The sequence below is a fragment of the Cetorhinus maximus genome, chromosome 5, assembly GCF_964194155.1.
Source record: "Cetorhinus maximus chromosome 5, sCetMax3.hap1.1, whole genome shotgun sequence".
NCBI lineage: Eukaryota > Metazoa > Chordata > Chondrichthyes > Lamniformes > Cetorhinidae > Cetorhinus > Cetorhinus maximus.
Window position 1 is genome coordinate 150,268,532 of NC_135883.1, and position 19,134 is coordinate 150,287,665.

At 44.2% G+C, this 19,134-nt stretch overlaps 1 protein-coding gene across 2 annotated transcripts in view; it reads right to left on the reverse strand.

Annotated features, from left to right (window-relative positions):
• Positions 1 to 19,134, reverse strand: part of LOC144681015 (TOG array regulator of axonemal microtubules protein 2-like) — a 102,835-nt gene that overhangs the window by 70,958 nt on the left and 12,743 nt on the right. For both annotated transcript variants that reach the window (XM_078542682.1, XM_078542681.1), the window contains exon 2: positions 1,646 to 1,772. In XM_078542682.1, the coding sequence (XP_078398808.1) occupies positions 1,646 to 1,772 (127 nt within the window). The remainder of the gene's footprint in view (positions 1 to 1,645; positions 1,773 to 19,134) is intronic.

Genomic DNA, 19,134 nt, shown 5'->3' on the forward strand with positions numbered 1-19,134 from the left:
ACTGGCAACGCCCATCCATACCCACCCCTAAGAAGGTGCTGCCGGGTCTTTCCCGTACGCTGCTGCAGGCCATGTAGGCATTGGGTGACGAATTCTAAGATCACTTGAAGATCAAGTGACCCAGTGACCATGAAGAATGGCGATGTACGTTCTAGTCAGGGTGGTGTGTGACTCAGAGAGGAGATTGATAGTGCTCCCATGACATTGAAAAGAGGGACAGACGTGTATTTATATAGCACTTTTAATGAGCACAGTATGTCTCAAGGTATTTTACAGCCAATTGAGTATTTTTGAACTGTAGCGACTGTTGTACTGTAGGAAAGGTGGCAGCCAGCTCGCACAAACAGCATTGTGATAATGCCAGATAATCTGTTTTCATGATGCTGGTTTACTTTAAGGGATAAATATTGGCCAAGGCACCAGGACGCTGCATTTCTTTAAAATAGTGACGAGGAATCTTTTACATCCACCTGAGGGGGCAGACAGGATTTCGGTTTAACGTCTCATCTGAAAGACAGCAGCCCCAACGGTGACGCATTCTCCCAGTACTGTGTAAATAATTTTTGTATTCAGGTCTCTGGAATGGGACTTGAATCCACAGCCTTCTGATTCAGCTACTGTTATGGTGAAGGCTGCAGGGAGCAAAGCATTTTAAACATTGGGCTTTATTAATAGAGGTAGTGAGTACAAAAAAAGGAAAGCTTTGTAAAGCTCTAGCTAGGCCACAATTATCACACCCAGTTTAATCACCACACTTTAGGGAAGATGTAAGGGTCTTTTACCAGGATATTTACCAGAATGGTTCCAGGAATGGAGGATTTTAGCTGCAAGGTTAGGTTGGAAAAGCTGGGGTTGTTCTCCTTGGAGTAAGGGAGATTGAGGGGAAACTTGATAAAGTTATAAAATATCATGACAGAAAATGAAGGAAAGTTGTTCCATTAGCTGATGGTGCACAGATTTAAGGTTTTGGGCAAGAGTTTATAGGAGGGATGTGAGGAAGAGCACTTGAGGGAAAGAAACCTGCAGGGCTATAGGGAGAAAGCGTGGAAATGGAAGCGACTGAATTGTTCCAAAGACAACCTGAATGACTTGATGGGCTGAACGGCCTACTTCTGTGCGCTTAAGACTTTACAGGTGAAGTGCTGTTCAAGTAGCCTTCTGCGGATAGAAAACTCTCCTAAAACCTGACATCGATACTTATGTAACTTGTCCCCTGATCTATTTATCCCCTTCATTATTTCAAAGACCTCAATCAAGGTCTTTCCAAAGCCTGCATTTTTCTAGTGTAAAAAGACTTAACTCTCTATCTGATAAATAAGATCATTTAAGCTAGTTTTCAACTTAGGTGTTCCTCTTAACCCATATCATGATTCTATGAGTTGTAACCAAGCTCTTCTACAAGGGCACCACAGTGCTTTTTATACCATCTAGACTCATCCTAACAATACACCCTAGTGCTGTAATAACTGTCACTTTAGTCTCTCAACACTGGTCTTAGAATGGGCAATCTCTACCCTCTTGGCATGCAGACGGTGAGGGATGTGGAGAAAAAAGCAACTGACAGAATAGGTTTTAACAGCCAGTCCGATGCTATGGCCAGCATGTGAACCAGGCTCCTGTACTCCTGCCACTTGATGACTCTTACCTTCTGTAAAGTCCCCGCTCATGTCCGTGATCTGCTTGATGCCACTTTTCTCAAAAGATTGCGGGCTGTTCTGAATCTGGCTCTGCCACTGCTCGGGGCTTGAGCTCTCCTCAGTATTTTCAGAAGACTAGGGGACAACAAGAAACTGCTTTACAGACTGCAATGACTTGACGGAGTGGACAGGTTTCAACAAGAAACAGATAAACTTTATTACAGAGAGCTTTTCAGGTGCTTAATGCTCAATCAGGACTCTCATTACCCCCAGTAACCCCAGATTACCAGCGTTTAGGGCTCATTGGTCGGAGCCTCCCAGAACATTATGGGACCCCTGATAGAGCAGGAGAAGCTATGCCTTGAATTACATTCCCTCCTACATACTACATTTCCTCCTCCTTTAGTTTTTTTTTTACAATTTCTATTTACAGGAAAACTTTTGAATATCCAACAACATGTAAATATATACAACTTCAGGTGATTAAAGATCAAGTCTCTGAGTTGCCCTCCTTATACAACAAGAACGGCATAGTTCTACCACTTGAGGTTCCTCAACAGGATTGACAGGGTCAGGAATTGCAGCATGAGACACATCATTAGAAGTGGCAGCTCTGGGTTTGGCAAATCTACAGAGACATCGGGCATGTCTATTCTAGGTCGATCTGTCACCTCATGAATTGACAGTTCGACGTTAATCGCAGGCAGAATAGTTGGTTGTTGGAATGTCCCTCTAGCACGAATATGATCTACATGCTTATGAACTATTCTATCTTCAGCTTGTACTTGGAAAGATAATGGATTAGTCTCAGAGAGTGGTTCCAGGCACCCAACATGGTCCACTTCTGAAGTTTCACATGAATACCATATCACCTACACTGAATGTGCAAGCTTCGCTGTGTATATTGTGGTTCAATTTTTGATTACATTGATTCCGCTCTACCTTTCCCTCTAAATTTGGAAACACCAGGCAGCATTTCATCGATAATTCAGACAGTGTTGAACCCGTAGTCGAATGTGGAATTGTACGGTAACTGAGAAAAAAGTGGGAAAGTCAAGATTCTGGAGTACCTTCTGATAACCTTTTCATACCAGACTTGAAAGTTTGTACATCTCTCTAGACTAAACCATTCGATGAAGATTGGTAAGGGATTGTTTTAATATGTCTGATTCCATTCAGATTCACAAGTTTCTGAAACTCCGTGCTGGTAAAGGCTGTACCCATTATTAGAAATGACAATTTCAGGTAGGTCATGTATGCTAAAACAGCTTCTCGATAATTGCACTCGATGTTGACGATTTGACTTCGTATATATCCATTTAGAATGTGCATCTACAATCAATAAAAACATGGTACCTAAGAATGGTCCTACATAATCGATATGTAATCTAACCCAGGGTAGACCAGACCACTCCCACGGATGCAGGGGGGCTGAAACAGGCAACTTCTGTTATTGCTGACAGCGGAGGCAGTGCTTGACAATGCTTTCAATGTTACTGTCAATGCTTGGCCACCAGACATAGCTTTGCCCAAGCATTTTCATCTTCGATATGCCTGGATGCGCTCTGTGTAGCTCTGTCAAGAGTGGTTCTCTACCTTGTGATGGGACGACAACTTTTGATCCCCACAACAAAATTCCATCTTGACAGCTTAACTCTGTGTTCCTGGCATGGAATGGTCACAGGTCTTCAGATACAGGCGAATTTGACCATCCTTGCAAATCAAAGTCTTGTTCAAAGTCAAAACAAGACTTTTGACAATATTGGATCTCTGTTCATCCAATTTCTAATTTGCTTCATACACCCAGGTGAGGAATCCAAGAAATTCAGTAAGAGCACAACTTCTTGCGGAACTGGAGCATGTCCAATGCTATCTGGTAATGGGAGATGACTGAGTGCATCCACATTTGCAATATGTAAGCCAGGGCAGTACATAAAAATATACTCATACGCAGATAATATCAGAGCCCAGCACTGTATTCTTGCTGATGCTATGGGTGGACTGGCCTTATCTTCACAAATAAACCACACAAATAAAATCCTCACAAATAATCCTTCATTGTCACTGGGTCAAAATCCTGGAACTCCCTTCCTAACAGCACTGTGGATGTACCTACACCACATGGACTGCAGCGGTTCAAGAAGGCAGCTCACCACCACCTTCTCAAGGGCAACTAGGGATGGGCAATAAATGCTGGCCCAGCCAACGAAGCCCACATCCCATGAACGAATTTTTTTAAAAGCGCCCCCCCCGCACCGCCGGATTGCCCATGCTTAGGGCTTATTGGCGGAGCCGCCCAGGACATCATGTGACCCCTGATAGGCATCAGGAGAGGCTATACCTTCAGCTACTAAACCCATATAGGGAAATGATGACAGGAAAAGACTAACCCAGAGCCATGTAATCTGCTAGGAGAGGCAAATAATAGAGGAAATTAAAACGTATGTGGTGGCGGTGGAGGGCAGGGGAACTGGAATATTCCTTTCTAATTCCTTTAAATAATTAAAAGTAGCTGGAGACTACATTGGCCTGCTCCACATTACAGGATTTTTGCCTCTCGCATGAGGTGATCTCTGCCCCATCCTGACACTGGTCCAGCTCTCCCTCAGAAACACAGTGAGGTCCCATATTCTTTCTCCTTATTGCCCCTCCTCTATTGCTAGGTTACAGCTCCACAGGTTCCTAATGGCCAGTCCACGTGGTGAGAGGGGGCAGGCTGATTTCACTGCAGTGAGCAGCGTGGCTCAGCCCTATCCTGTTCTCAGCCTTTACCATCCACTTGCACTGAGCCACTTTAGGGATAAGGAGCAGAAAATGCTCAAAGTCTCCCTTGTAGAAGAGGGTAAAGTGGTGGGGAGGTCCCTCGATAGTGATCAGCAGTGGGAATCTTTGCTCATTTTCTCTTCCGTAACCCGCAAGTTCCTCGGTTAATTGCAGCACACTCTCAGCTCTGGTTCAGTGATACAGTTTCACCTCTTGAGCCAGAAGGTTCAAGTCCCACTCCACAGGCTTGAGAATAATCTAGCCTGAGGCTCAGATTGTTTCCTTGGAACAGAGGGGGTTGAGGGGAGACCGAATTGAAGAGTATAAATTTATGAGGGGGCAAGGGGGAGTGGATGGGACGGCCCTATTCACTTTGGTTCAGGGGATCTATAACCAGGAGGCATAGATTTAGGGTAAGAGATAGGAGCTTTAGAGGGGATTTAAGAGGGATTTTTTTTCACCCAGGGGCTGGTGAGGATCTGGAACTCACTGCCTGAGAGGGTGGTAAAGGCAGAAACCCTCATAACAGTCAAAAAGTACTTGGATATGCCCTTGAAGTTCTGAAACCTACAAGGCTACAGTCCAAGAGCTGGAAAGTGGGATTGGGTTCGATGGTTACCTGTTGGCCGGCACAGACACAATGGGCTGAATGGCCTCCTTCCATGCTGTAAATTTCTATGATTCTATACTGAGAGAGATGTTAACCCAAGGCCCTGTCTACACCCTCAGGTAAAACAGATTTACCTGATTTTTATCACATTGCTAAGTGTGGGAGCTTACTGTGCTCAAATTGACTTCCATGTTTCCTACATTACAACAGTGGCTACACTTTAAAGGTGCTTCATTGACTGTAAGTGTCTTTTGGGACTTCCTGAGGTCGAGGAGTTTTTTTAACTGCAGCATTTAAGACTAAATAATGCACTGGACACATCTATCCAACAGAGGGAGTGTCTTGGAAATAATGTCACCATATCCATGGGGTTAGTTCCTAGCTGTGATACATGGTCAGAAAGTAATGAGAATAAAACACCCTCTGATAAAGACTGTTCAGTTTAACATTGTTTTAAAGATGGAAACAGTCTAATTGATAATCAGTTTAGGGAGGCCCCAATCTGCAAGGACATTTGAACCACTCCTGAATCAGTCAGGCATCCTTTCTTGGCTTCTCACAAGCCTCATATTATTATCTGAAAGAGGCTCTGTGTCCGTTTCCCATCTGAATTATTAAATTCAATTAGACTGTACTCCATATATATTGGAGTGAGGACTGTATTCTACATAAACTATACATAGGTGAACGATACAGCCTTGTCTTTCACAATCACACCATTCTCCCCCAAAGCCTTTCCACTGTCATCCAGCTGGGTGGGACTGCCCTCATCTGGTTTTATTCTTATTTACCCAATTGTACCCCAAGCATCACTGTACCCCCTCTGTTCCAAGTCGTATACAGTCAGGAGGGAGTTGCCCTGGGAGTCCTTAACATCGAACCTGGCCACCATCAGGTCAAACAGGGGCAAGGGAACCTCCTGCTGATTATCACCTACCGCCCTCCCTCAGCTGATGAATCAGTGCTCCTCCATATTGAACATCACTTGGAGGAAGCACTGAGGGTGGCAAGGGCACATAATGTACTCTGGGCGGGGGACTTCAATGTCCATCACCTTGGTATCACAACTACAGACTGAGCTGGCTGAGTCCTAAAGGGCATAGCTGCTAGACTGGGTCTGCGGCAGGTGGTGAGGAAACCAACAGGAGGGAAAAACATACTTGACCTCATCCTATATCAAAAAATGGCTGTAGGCACTGGATACTGCAAAAGCTATGGGCCCTGACAACATCTCGACAATAGTATTGAAGACTTGTGCTCCAGAACTTGTTGCACCCCTTGCCAAGCTGTTCCAGTACAGCTATAACACTGGCACCTACCCGGCTATGTGGAAAATTGCCCAGGTATGTTCTGTAACAAAAAGCAGGACAAATCCAACCCAGCCAATTACTGCCCCATCAGCCCATCAGTCTACTCTCGATCATCAGTAAAGTAATTGAAGGGGTCATCAACAGTGCTACGAAGTCAGCATTTCCTTAGCAATAACCTGCTCACTGACGCTCAGTTTGGGTTCTGCCAGGGTCACTCAGCTTTTGACCTCATTACAGCCTTGGTGCAAACATGGACAAAATAGTTAAACTCCAGAGGTGAAGTGAGAATGACTGCCATTGACATCAAGGTCACATTTGACCGAGTGTGGCATCAAAGAGCCCTAGCAAAACTAAAGTCAATGGGAATCAGGGGGAAAACTCTCCACTGGTTGGAGTCATACCTAGCACAAAGGAAGATGGTTGTGGTTACTGGAGGTCAATCATCTCAGTTCCAGGACATCACTGCAGGAGTTCTTCAGGCTAGTTTCCTCGGCCCAACCATCTTCAGCTGCTTCATCAATGTCCTTCCTTCCATCATTAGGTGAGAAGTGGGGATGTTCGTCGATGATTGCACAATATTCAGCACCATTCGCGACTCCTCAGATACTGAAGCAGTCCATGTCCAAATGCAGCAAGACCTGGACAATATCCAGGCTTGGGTGACAAGTGGCAAGTAATATTCGCACCACCCAAGTCTCAGAAAATGACCATCTCCAACAAGAGAGAATCTAACCATAGCTCCTTGACATTAAATGGCATTACTTTACACCACTGTCAACATTCTGGGGGTTACCATTGACCAGAAACTGAACTGGGCTGGCCATATAAATACTGTGGCTACAAGAGCAGGTCAGAGGCTAGGAATCGTGCGATGAGTAACTCACCTCCTGACTCCCCAAAGCCTGTCCACCATCTACAAATCACAAGTCAGGAGTGTGATGGAATACTCCCCACTTGGCTGGATGAGGGCAGCTCCAACAACATTCAAGAAGCTTGACACCATCCAGGACAAAGCAGCCCGCTTGATTGGCACCCCATCCACAAACATTCACTCCCTCCACCACCAATGCACAGTAGCAGCAGTGTGTACCATCTACAAGAGGCGTTACAGGAACTCACCAAGGCTTCTTAGACAGCATCTTCTAAACACATGACCACTACCATCTAGAAGGACAAGGACCACAGACACATGGGAACACCACCACCTGGAAGTTCCCCTCAAAGCCACTCACCATCCTGACTTGGGAATATATCGCCGTTCCTTCACTGTCGCTGGGTCAACATCCTAGAACTCTCTTCCTAACAGCACTGTGGGTGTACCTACACCACATGGACTGCAACAGTTCAAGAAAGCAGCTCATCACCACCTTCTCAAGGGTTATTAGGGATGGGCAATAAATGCTGGCCTAGCCAGCGACGCCCACATCCTGTAAATGAATAATTAGAAAAAGCTTTACAGCTGATCAATTACTTTGAAGTGTAGTCACTGTAATAATATATGGGAATGCAGCCACCATTTTACACAGAGCAAGATGGTTGAGAGTGAAATATTAGTCAGAACATCAGGGAGCACTCTCCTGTTCATCTTCAAAGTGTGACAATTTACAACCATCCAAAATGGCAGACAGAACCTCAGATGTATTTCTGACAGTGCAGCACTTCCTCAGCATTGCATGGAATACCAACCTAGCTTGAATCCGTGGTATGGGAGGGGAACTCCTGACTCCAAGATAAGAATGCAAGAGTACCACAGAGTCACAGTGAGTACCTAAATAGCGAAAGGGTTTTTCTATTGGTGGGTGAATCAGTAACAGTGAGGCACACATTTAGGAATGTGTGCAAAATCAGAAAGGGAGAGGTTAGAAGTTGTTGTTCTAGGTGAAGGACTGTTGGGATTTCCAGCTGCTACTGTGCTCTGGGGTTGATCCTGTCCCAACTGATAGAGACGGGCTCACCTCCACAGCTCAGACGGCTAGGCCGCACCTGTAGAAACTAAAGGGAGCTGCTAAAGGTCAACATAGCAACTGCCACTCCAAAAGGCAGGGGCCAGGATCCAGGAATGGTCAAAGATAAAAGACAAGCTACTTATTTCCCCTGTTCCTGAGGGAACAAAGGGCTATAATTTCAAAGGTCATCAGTCCCCTCAAAAAATGAGGCCTTTATTTCGAGGCAGATTTGGAGCCTTCCTGGTGTCCAGTACGGGACCCAGAATTGTTCTCCACAAGCATGAGCTCTATTGGGTCTATCGCAGAGCCCGGATGGCCAGAATTCCTAGGATAGCCAGAGACATGTCAACATATCACCCTGTACCCCTTCCCATGTGCCCACAAGGGTGGCTGCAGGCAACTGATTGGCATGAACACACCCACTCCCCCTACCCCTGCCCTCCTCCACAGCCAATTGAAATTTCAGGTGGAATCGGCCAGCAGATCTAGGTTCAGATACTTGCCCTTGGGGTCATCCACCTTCTTTGTCTATCTTCCTCTCAGGAATCTCCACTGATGAAAATTATTAAAGTTCACATGGGAAAACTGCAAGAAAATGGGGTGAGAGTAGGTGGCTTTGATGTGGAGCTGGCAGCAAGGCAGGCACATTGAGCCAAAATGACCCTTAAATGCCCCTTGATTTTTTTTGCTGCTTCCTGTTATTTGCTGCTCAGTGTTACTGCTGCTGGGGATGACTCAGGTGTAGTTTATGTGAAAGTAATGCTCTATTGCTGTGCAAAGTTCTCCCCTTCCAACATGTCATTCAGCAATCGTTTCAAGGTCCATAAACATAGAGATAAAAACAAAAAACTACTGCGGATGCTGGAAATCCAAAACAAAAACAGAATTACCTGGAAAAACTCAGCAGGTCTGGCAGCATCGGTGGAGAAGAAAAGAGTTGACGTTTCGAGTCCAATGACCCTTCAACAGAACTGAGTGTAGTTAGGAGAGGGGTGAAATATAAGCTGGTTTAAACAGAGCAATACTTCTTCAAGGAAGGCATTTCTTGAAGAGAAGTGGCAGTCAATTAAACACAGAGATAAAAACAAAAAACTACTGCGGATGCTGGAAATCCAAAACAAAAACTAAAACAGAATTACATAGCCTGGTCTAGACAGTTGCCAGCGGTTCTTAAAGGGCAGAAATGGGTGTAAACATGGGCACTGTCACATGTGATGTGGTGCAGCCAAGTTTCAGGAGCTCTGAAAGAGCCACCAATCACCAGCTTAGCTGCACCCACTTTTGACCACATATGAAATAATGAATAACTGCAGAGCTGTGTAAAAAAAAGACTTGGCAGCTCACTGATTTCCAAGGATTGAATCACCAGAGCATATTTACTATAAACTGTGAACAATGTCCAGTAACTATTATTGAAACTGAAACATATCCAAAGAAGAATTTATTGCTGTTGTGTGAGAGAGCTTGTGTGTATAGACAGTGTGTGCACATGGGTATATATTAGTGTACGTGTGTTTATCTCTCCGCGTTTGTGATTATACCTATGTATGTACATGGTTGTGCATATGTAAGAATGTGAGAGTGATTGTTGCATGAATCCATATGTGTGCTTCTTTCTGCACAAGTGCATATGTTTGTCTGAATTCAAGGGCATGCATGTCATATGCAACCCTGTGAATGTGTGTACTTACGCTAGTGTATATTTATGTATGAATGTGCACACGTGTATCTGTGCGTACAGCGCATGCCTGCATATGGCTGCTAGGGATGGGCAACAAAGACTGGCCTGATGCCCAATTCCTGTGAAAGAATACAAAAGTATTTTTTTCCTCTGTTTATCCACGCTTATCCAGTTTCTGTTATGTTCACCTGTGTATGCAAATCTGTATGTGCATGCACCAGTGTGTCCTTGTGTTTGTATGTGTGTGTGAATGTGTATGTGTACCTCTCAGGATGTGTGTAAGTGTGTATATATGTGTGTGTGCATTGATGAAAATATAACATCTGCACATGTACATCCGTGAGTTTGTGTGTTTCTGTACGTGTGCCCTACTCTTCAAAACCTTTTACCTCAACCTACCTCCCACCGTTTTCTTCAACAGCCTCAAACACCTTCTCAACTATTTGGAGTTCATCTCCTCCATTGTAACCTTTCTGCTCTGAGTGCGCTCATCTCAGCAGAAAGTGCTCTGAAACCTTTACTGTACATGAGGTACACACCATAAATGTGAGTTATTGTAGTTTGTGTATGTGTTCATACATCATGTGCATTTGTGGATTTATATATATGCCAGTTGTGGCTCAGTGGGTAGTATTCTTGTCTCTGGTCAGAAAGTTGTAGGTCCAGGGACCACTGCAGAGACTGGAGCACTGTATTCTAGGCGGACGCTCCAGTACAGTGCTAAGGGAGTTGGAGATGTCATCTTCCAGATGAGACATTAAACCAAGGCCCCATCTGCTGTCTCAGGTGGATGTAAAAGATCCCATGGCACCATTTTGAAGGTCAGCAAGGGAGTTACCTCCATATCCTGGTCGATATTTATCCCTCAATCAACATCACTAAAAATAAAATAGATTATCCAGTCATGGGGCCAAGAGTTCAAATCCCACCATGGCAGCTAGTGGAATTTAAATTCAATGAATAAATCTGACATATAATTTGCCTAACAAATTTGATTGAATTTTTTGAGGAGGTGACCAGGTGTGTAGATGAGGGTAGTGCATTCGATGTAGTTTATATGGATTTCAGCAAAGCCTTTGACAAGGTCCCACATGGAAGACTTATAAAGAAGGCAAATGCACATGGGATACAGGGTAATTTGATAAGGTGGATTCAAAATTGGCTTAGTTGTAGGAAACAGAGGGTGATGACAGAAGGATGCTTTAGTGACTGGAAGCCAGTGTCCAGTGGCGTACCACAGGGATCTGTGCTGGGTCCCCTATTATTTGTCGTTTATATAAACGACATAGATGACAATGTGGGGGGTGGGGTTAGTAAGTTTGCGGATGACACAAAGTTTGGCCGGGTGGTTAACAGTGAGGTTGAGTGTCTTGGGCTACAGGAAGATATAGACGGGATGGTCAAATGGGCAGATAAGTGGCAGATGGAATTTAACCCTGAAAAGTGAGGGGTGATACACTTTGGAAGGAGTAATTTAACAAGGAAGTATTCAATGAACGGCGTGACACTAGGAAGTTCAGAGGAACAAAGGGACCTTGGCGTGAGTGTCCACAGATCTCTGAAGGTGGAGGGGCATGTTAGTGGGGTAGTGAAAAAGGCATATGGGACACTTGCCTTTATCAATCGAGGCATAGTTTACAAAAGCAGGGAGGTCATGTTGGAGTTGTATAGAACCTTGGTGAGGCCACAGCTGGCGTACTGTGTGCAGTTCTGGTCGCCACATTATAGGAAAGATGTGATTGCACTGGAGGGGGTGCAGAGGAAATTCACCAGGATGTTGCCTGGGATGAAACATTTAAATTATGAAGAGAGGTTGGATAGACTTGGGTTGTTTTCGTTGGAGCAGAGAAGACTGAGGGGCGGTGTACAAGGTTATGAGTGGCATGGACAGCAGCTGTTCCCCTTAGTCGAAGGGTCAGTCACAAGGAGACAAAGGTTCAAGGTGAGGGGCAGGAGGTTTGGAGGGGATGTGAGGAAAAACTTTTTTACCCAGAGGGTGGTGACGGTCTGGAATGCACTGCCTGGGAGGGTGGTGGAGGCGGGGTGACTCACATCCTTTAAAAAGTACCTGGATGAGCACTTGACGTATCATAATATTCAAGGCTATGGGCCAAGTGCTGGTAAATGGGGTTAGGTAGGTAGGTCAGGTGTTTCTCACATGTCGGTGCAGACTCAATGGGCCGAAGGGCCTCTTCTGCACTGAGAGATTCTGTGATAAAGCTAGCCTTAGTAATGGTGACCATGAAAACATCACCGTTCACTAATGTCCTTTAGGGAAGGAAATCTGCTATCCTTACCTGGTCTGGCCTACACGTAACTCCAGACCCACAGCAATGTGGTTGACTCTTAACTGCCCTCGGTTCTAGGGCAATCAGGGATGGGCAACAAATCCTGGCCTTGCCAGCGACACCCACATCCCATGAAAGAATGAAGAAAACATTATCACATTGTTGTTTGTGGAAATTTGCTGTGCAAACATTGGCTGCTGCATTTCCTACTTTGACTACATTTCAAAAATATTTCATGGGTTGTAAAGCACTTTGGGGTGTCCTGAGGTCATAAAAGGAGCTTTCTAAATGCCAATCTTTCTTTCATGCCGATGTATTTTTGTCATTACATGAGCATTTGTATTTTCACAGGTCTTTCATGATAGCTAAACATTGTAATTAATCTTCAGGCAATAACCTTGTATACTGAATGTAATCATTACCTTACACTGGTATTTGCTTTCACCTTGTGGTGTAATCATTTTTTTAGCTACCTTAATGAGGCATAAATCTTATGGAATTGCACTTGCAGGAACGATACTGACTGAATGTTTGAATTTCCCACACGTGCATCCACAAAGGAAAACTTTGTGCCAACAGTGGGGATTGTAAAATTTACCCCCTAGTACAGGAAGTCACAAGGTCTCCTATCAGACAGTCAGCATGGGAACAAGGCACCTGTGGGACATTTGTCAATCTGAGAACAAACTTTGGACATGTGGGGAAAAGGTGGCGTAGTGGTAATGTCACTAGACTCAGGCTAATGTTCTGGGGACATATGTTCCAATCCCACCATGGCAGCTGATGGAATTTAAATTTAATTAATAAAATCTGGAATTGGAAACTAGTCTCAATCATGATGACCATGACAACTGATGTTGTTAAAATCCCATCTGGTTCACTAATGTCCCTTTAGGGAAGGAAATCTGCTGTCCTTGCCTACTATGTAATGGTTGACTTAACTGCCCTCTGGAATGGCCTAGCAAGTCACTCAGTTCAAGGGCAAGTGGCGGTGGGCTTACAACACCCACATCCCATTAAAAAATTGAAGTGCCAAGAGGTCTTCAGCCCAAGGAGAAAGCTCTGGATTCACATCCTCACAGAATTGTTACAGCACAGAAGGAGGCCATTCAGCCTATTGTGTCAGCACGTGCTTTCTGAATGGACAATTTACTTAGTGCCATTCTCCCACCTTCTCCTCGTAACTCTGCAGATTGTCCCTTGTCAAATAACAGCTGAATTGTCTTTTGACTGCCATGATTGGACCTGCCTGCGCCACACATTCAGGCTGTGCATTCCAGACCTTAACCGCTCGCTACGTGAAGAAGTTTCTCCTCACACCTATTTTGCTTCTTTTGCAAATTACTTTAAATCTGTGTCCTCTCATTCTTGACCCTTTCAGGAGTGGGAACAGTTTCTTCCTATCTACTTTGTCCAGACCCCTCATGACTTTGCAATCCTCCCGACGGTGAAGCTGCCATTACTCCGTTGCTTAGGCCACGGGTAAAAACAGAAGTCAGGCCCTGATGTCATCATCAAAGCCTGATATTTAAAGAAGGATCCTGTTGGCTTCAAACAGGTGTCCTGGTGCCTGCAGTTTTACATTGCTGACAGATTAAGGTCGGTGGGTGACTTGCCCCTTCACTTTAACAGCACCCCCGCCTATTCCTTTGCTGATGGATAATGTGGATTAATATACGCCCCTTAGTAAGATAGAAGCTAAAAGCAAAATACCGCGGATGCTGGAAATCTGAAACAAAAGCAGCAAATGCTGGAAAAACTCATCAGATCTAACAACAACTTTGGAGAGAAAAACAGAGTTAACGTTTCGAGTCCGTACGATCCTTCTTCAGAGCTAGGCCTGCTGAGTTTTTCCAGCATTTTCTGTTTTTGTTTGTTTCCAGCATCCGCTGTATTTTGCTTTTATCTTAGTGATAAAACAAAGACACTGACTTAAGATGGCTGCCAGAAGCCACCTGACATGACTGCAACTGTAAATTGGTCAAGTTTCTGGAAGTTTCCAATGTGGATTATAACTAATTGTCCGGGCAGCCCTCCTGTCAAATTTCATGTCTCCTGATGTCAATGATTACTTCAAAGATAGACTGGAACATAAAATGGCTGCCACCATTTGTATTCAGACAATTGCCACCTTGGAAGTGTTAATATTCTTCTTCTCAGCTCATCACATTGAAAAATGGGTCACTCAGAAGTGATGGCCTGGACACTAAAAATAATCACCTGGGACATAACAATAGCCAAGATCTGCCCAGACATAAGCTATCAGACATAACCTTCTGTGGAATACACACCGTGGAGAGAGAGAGAGAGAGAGAGAGAGAGATCATGTGATCAGGGTCGCCATTTTGAAATTTCTTTTATTCCAAAACCCTGCTTACTTTGGAGCAGCCTGAGGAAGGAATATCTACGCTGCATGCCTCTCTCCCACAACTAAAAATTGAACTCTGTGTTTACTTGTGTCAGGCTGTGAGCAGCAGGCAAAGAATTCCCAGAGCAAACATTAACTTCCACAGCAGCATTTCCATGAGAAAACCAAGGACTACAGCTTAGGAACTGCCTCAGCCATGGACAACATTAAAGGACTTTACGGTGAACTCTTTATATATTTGCCTTTTCTCATTGAATCTTAATTTGATCAAACTTGTATTTCTACATGCTTGTGTGCATGTATTGTGATAGTCAGGATACGTTTTTACCTTTTTAAGCATTTTAATATCTTTACCTGGTTGGGTTTTTAAGCACAATTAAAACTAACTCCTTGCTTGTTTAAACTCAAGAAAGCCAGTCTGACTCAGTTCTTTGCAATCAGCATGTAAACAGTTCAATACCTACATTGAATTGGCACCATTCATCCTTATCAATTTTTTAAAACCATGTTACGATCAACCAAGGAGTGGGGAAGAAAAGAGTCTTTGCGTCCTTCCTCACCTGACAATGACAGAGGAGAGGCGATATAAAGGTTCCAATTCTCAAGGGATTCTGGAAAAGCTGCAGTGCATGTGGTGAAGGTACTCCCACAGTGCTTTAGGAAGGGAGTTCCAGGATTTTGACCCAGTGATAGCAAATGAACAGCGATACAGTTCCAAGTCAGGATAACATTTGGCTTGGAGGGGTACCGGTATGTGGTGGTGTTCCCATGCATCTGCTGCCGTTCTGATTAATAATGAAAAATCTGAAATTGACCATGAAATTGTCGTTTGACATTAAAATCCATCAGGTTTACCAATATCTTTTAGGGAAGGAAATCTGCTGTCTTTACCTGGTCTGGCCTATATGTGACTCCAGACCTACAAACAACAACGTGGATGGCTCTTAGCTGCCCTCTGAAATGGCATAGCAAACCATTCAGTTGTACCAAACTACTACAGAATGGTCTACAATGGTTCAAGAAGGCAGCTCACCACCTCCTTCTCAAGTGCAATTAGGGATGGACAGGAAATGCTACTCCTGATAGTGATGCCCGTGTTCCATGAAAGGAAAAACTCTTGCTGCATGCAGGCATGGACTGCTTCAGCATCTGAGTTATGAATGGTGCTGAGCGCTATGCAATCATCAGTAAACATCACCATTTCTGACCTTAAGTTAGAGGGAAGGTCATTGATGAAGCAGCTGAAGATGAGCAGGCCTAGGACACTACCCTGAGGGCCCTCTGCAGTGATGTCCAGGAGCTGAGCTGATTGGCTTCTAACAACCACAACTGTAGAGGCGTACTTCCAAGAGGCTTCTTTAGTTGGACAACAAACTTTATTTAGAGCTGGTGGATTAGCTGCAGAGCTCTAGCAAGGCTACAACACACTCCCAACTAGGAAAACTCCACCCCTTTGTGAGATTCACCACGCTCGGTGTTGATTGGCTGTTCTGACCATGTTACACTTACTCAGTAAGGCTGGCCTTAAAGCAACAATCACCACATCCCTCTGCCTTTAATTCCTTGTTTTACATTCCTTACACAAATGTCATGAAGCGATATTAATGTCTATAATGTTATTGGAAATTATTTTTTAAATGGAATTATAGTAGGGTCTGCATCTATATGCTAGACTGTGTGTGCCTTAATTGGATTAAAGCCAGCTAATCTGGGTGCTCTGATGTATAGTAGTTTGAGATGTTAATTAGGTAAAAGTAAGGAGGAGAAGGTAAAGTGTACATTTGCATTTGTTGAATAAACCATTTAAAAGAATGGGTAAAATCTTGCACCTAGCTGGGAGACGCCAAACAATGTGTTTATGTTACTACTCAAATTGGTGGAATGAAAGGATATTATTGTTCGGAGGGGTAAAATTAAAAACAATGGAAAATTTACATTCAAAGAAAAAGCTAGGTATAAACAGAAAGGAGTTTGTGTGTATAAGGCAGAGGAATTTAAGATCTAACCAACCTATGAGCCTGCAACTGTGTCTACAAAGGAACATCATTTTGAATTCGATAGGTCAAATGTGCTTTGCCTGGTGTCTGTTTAAAGTCTATGGGTTATTGTTGCCTTGGTGGAGATTTACCTGGGAGTGATTAATTTAGGGATTTGTTTAAAAGTTATTATGGTAGTAATTTGTAGATGTGTATCTGTTTAATTTGTTATTAAATTAATAAATTTTTAATTTAGTTTTAGATTTAAAAACTTTTGAGGTTTGGTGGTTTTATTCCTGACTTCAGGGCTGCATCTCAAACATGCCAATTGAACATATAGGTTGTGACAGTTGTTCAAGTTTCCCTTCTGGGATTTAAACAACTCAGCCTTTACCAACTGCTGTGTTATAGCACAAATTACTTTACACAGGTGAATAGAAAACAATATCAAAAATCTTAGAAACAATCACACTTGCACTTTGTCACGAACTCAGATTCTACACTTACATACATCAGACCAGCAATTGCAAATCATGTAGTTGAGGGGGTTTTCTGTTTCGGGTAGAACGGCGTAACTCTATAGCCTGAGGCTCGCCTACAGGATCGACTCCAACAGGAAATGTGATAACGGATTTTGGCACAGGCAGCTCCTTACTATTTGATTCAATAGAGATATCAGTTATGTCTATAACAGGTCAATCAGGTACTTCGGTGCTTATGGGTTCAATAACATTGCTTGGTGGCAACACTGACTGTGGAAGCGTCTCCCTGCTCCTCAGGTGATCCATGTGTTTATAAATGATTTGGCCTTCCATGTGTCCCGTCTCACAGACAATAATGCCTGGGATCCAACTGGGACAGCTACCGAGGTTTCTTACATACACAGCTTCATCTATCATAAATTTCCGGGCTCTACTATGCAAATCATGGCTTGTTTTCTGATTACCTTGGTTCTTCTCTGTCTCCCTGGTAAATTTGGAAATACGAGGCTGAGTCATGTTCTGAGACAATGCTTCATAAGCGGTTCTGCTGGTGGAACTCCCGTTGTTGCATGTGAGAATTTGGTTTCCAGGGTTCCTCCCGACAATTTGAAAGTTTGGACGGCCCTCTCGGCTAGTCCTTTTGATGCTGGGTGGTGAGGCGCAGTTCAGATGTATTTAATGCCGTTTAGGCTGGTGAGGTTCTGAAATCAGCACTTGTAAATACGGCTCCGTTGTCTGATACAATAGCTTTGGGCAATCCGTGAGTCGAAAAGCATTGACGTAACCTTTCGATGGCAGCACCCGACGTAGGTGATTTCACCTCAAAAATCTCCCTCCATTCTGAGTGTGTGCTGATTATGAGCAAAGACATTGTGCCCAGGACTGGACCCACATAGTCTATATGGATCCGCACCTCATGGTCAGCCAGACTATTCCCAAGGGTGTAGGGGGGGCTGCGGCTGGCAACTTTTGCTGCAGTTAGCAACTCTTGACAGTGCCTGACTAACTTCTGTAGATTTGCATCTATACCCCAGGCCACCATACATAACTCTTGCCGACCATTTTCATCTTAGAAGTGCCAGGATGAGCTGTGTGTAATTCGGTTAGGAGCAGTTCTCTGCCTGGTACAGGAACGACTACTCTTGCTCTCCAGAGTATGATGCCATCCTGACAACTCAATTCATATTTGCGGGTAAAAAATGTTTTCATGCCCTCGGAGGCTGGCTCGATTAACCAGCCTGTAGGTATCTGGTGTCTCACTTTGGACAGAACGGATCTCAATTGGTCCAGTTCCTGATCTGCTTCACACAGATGGGCGATGTGTCTAAGGACAATTTCTTGGGTACACACAATGGTTTCTTGCAAGGGTAGGCAGCTAAAAGCGTCCGCATTCGCTCTGTGTATCCCAGGTCGGTGCTTGAAAGTGTGTTCATAGGCGGACAGAATTAATGCCCATTGCTGAATTCTTGCCGAGGCTGTTGGCGGGAGAGCCTTGTCTTCTTTGAAAAGGCCCAAAAGCGGCTTATCATCAGAGGCGATAGTAAACTGCCATGTAAGTACTGGTGGAATTTTCTAACTCTGAAGACTATTGGCAGTTCTTCCTTCTCGATCTGCAAACAACCTTTGTCGGCCACTGAGAAGGTTCTTGATACGTAACCTACTAGCCTCTCAGAGCCGTCGTCTATCTCATGGGACAACACTGCACCAACGCCATATGGAGAGGCATCGCAGGTCGGTATCATTTCTTTAAATGGGCCAAAGTACACTAACAAGGAGTGCAGCAGTTGTTTTACTCTTTTGAAGGCTACCGGCTGTGGAGCCTTCCAGGACCAACGGTGGTGTTTCTTCAGCAGTGTGTGGAAGGGACCAGTACACTCGATAAGCTGGGTAAAAATCACCCGTTGTGGTTTACCATCCCCAAAAATGATTTGAGTTCGGTGTGATATTTGTGGGGGAAGGCGCCTCTTTTATCACCTTAACCTTTTCTTCCACGGGGTGTAATCATTGTGCATCTACACGGTGCCCCAAATAGGTAACTCGGTGGTTTGGAAAGTGCATTTCTCCTCTTTTAGG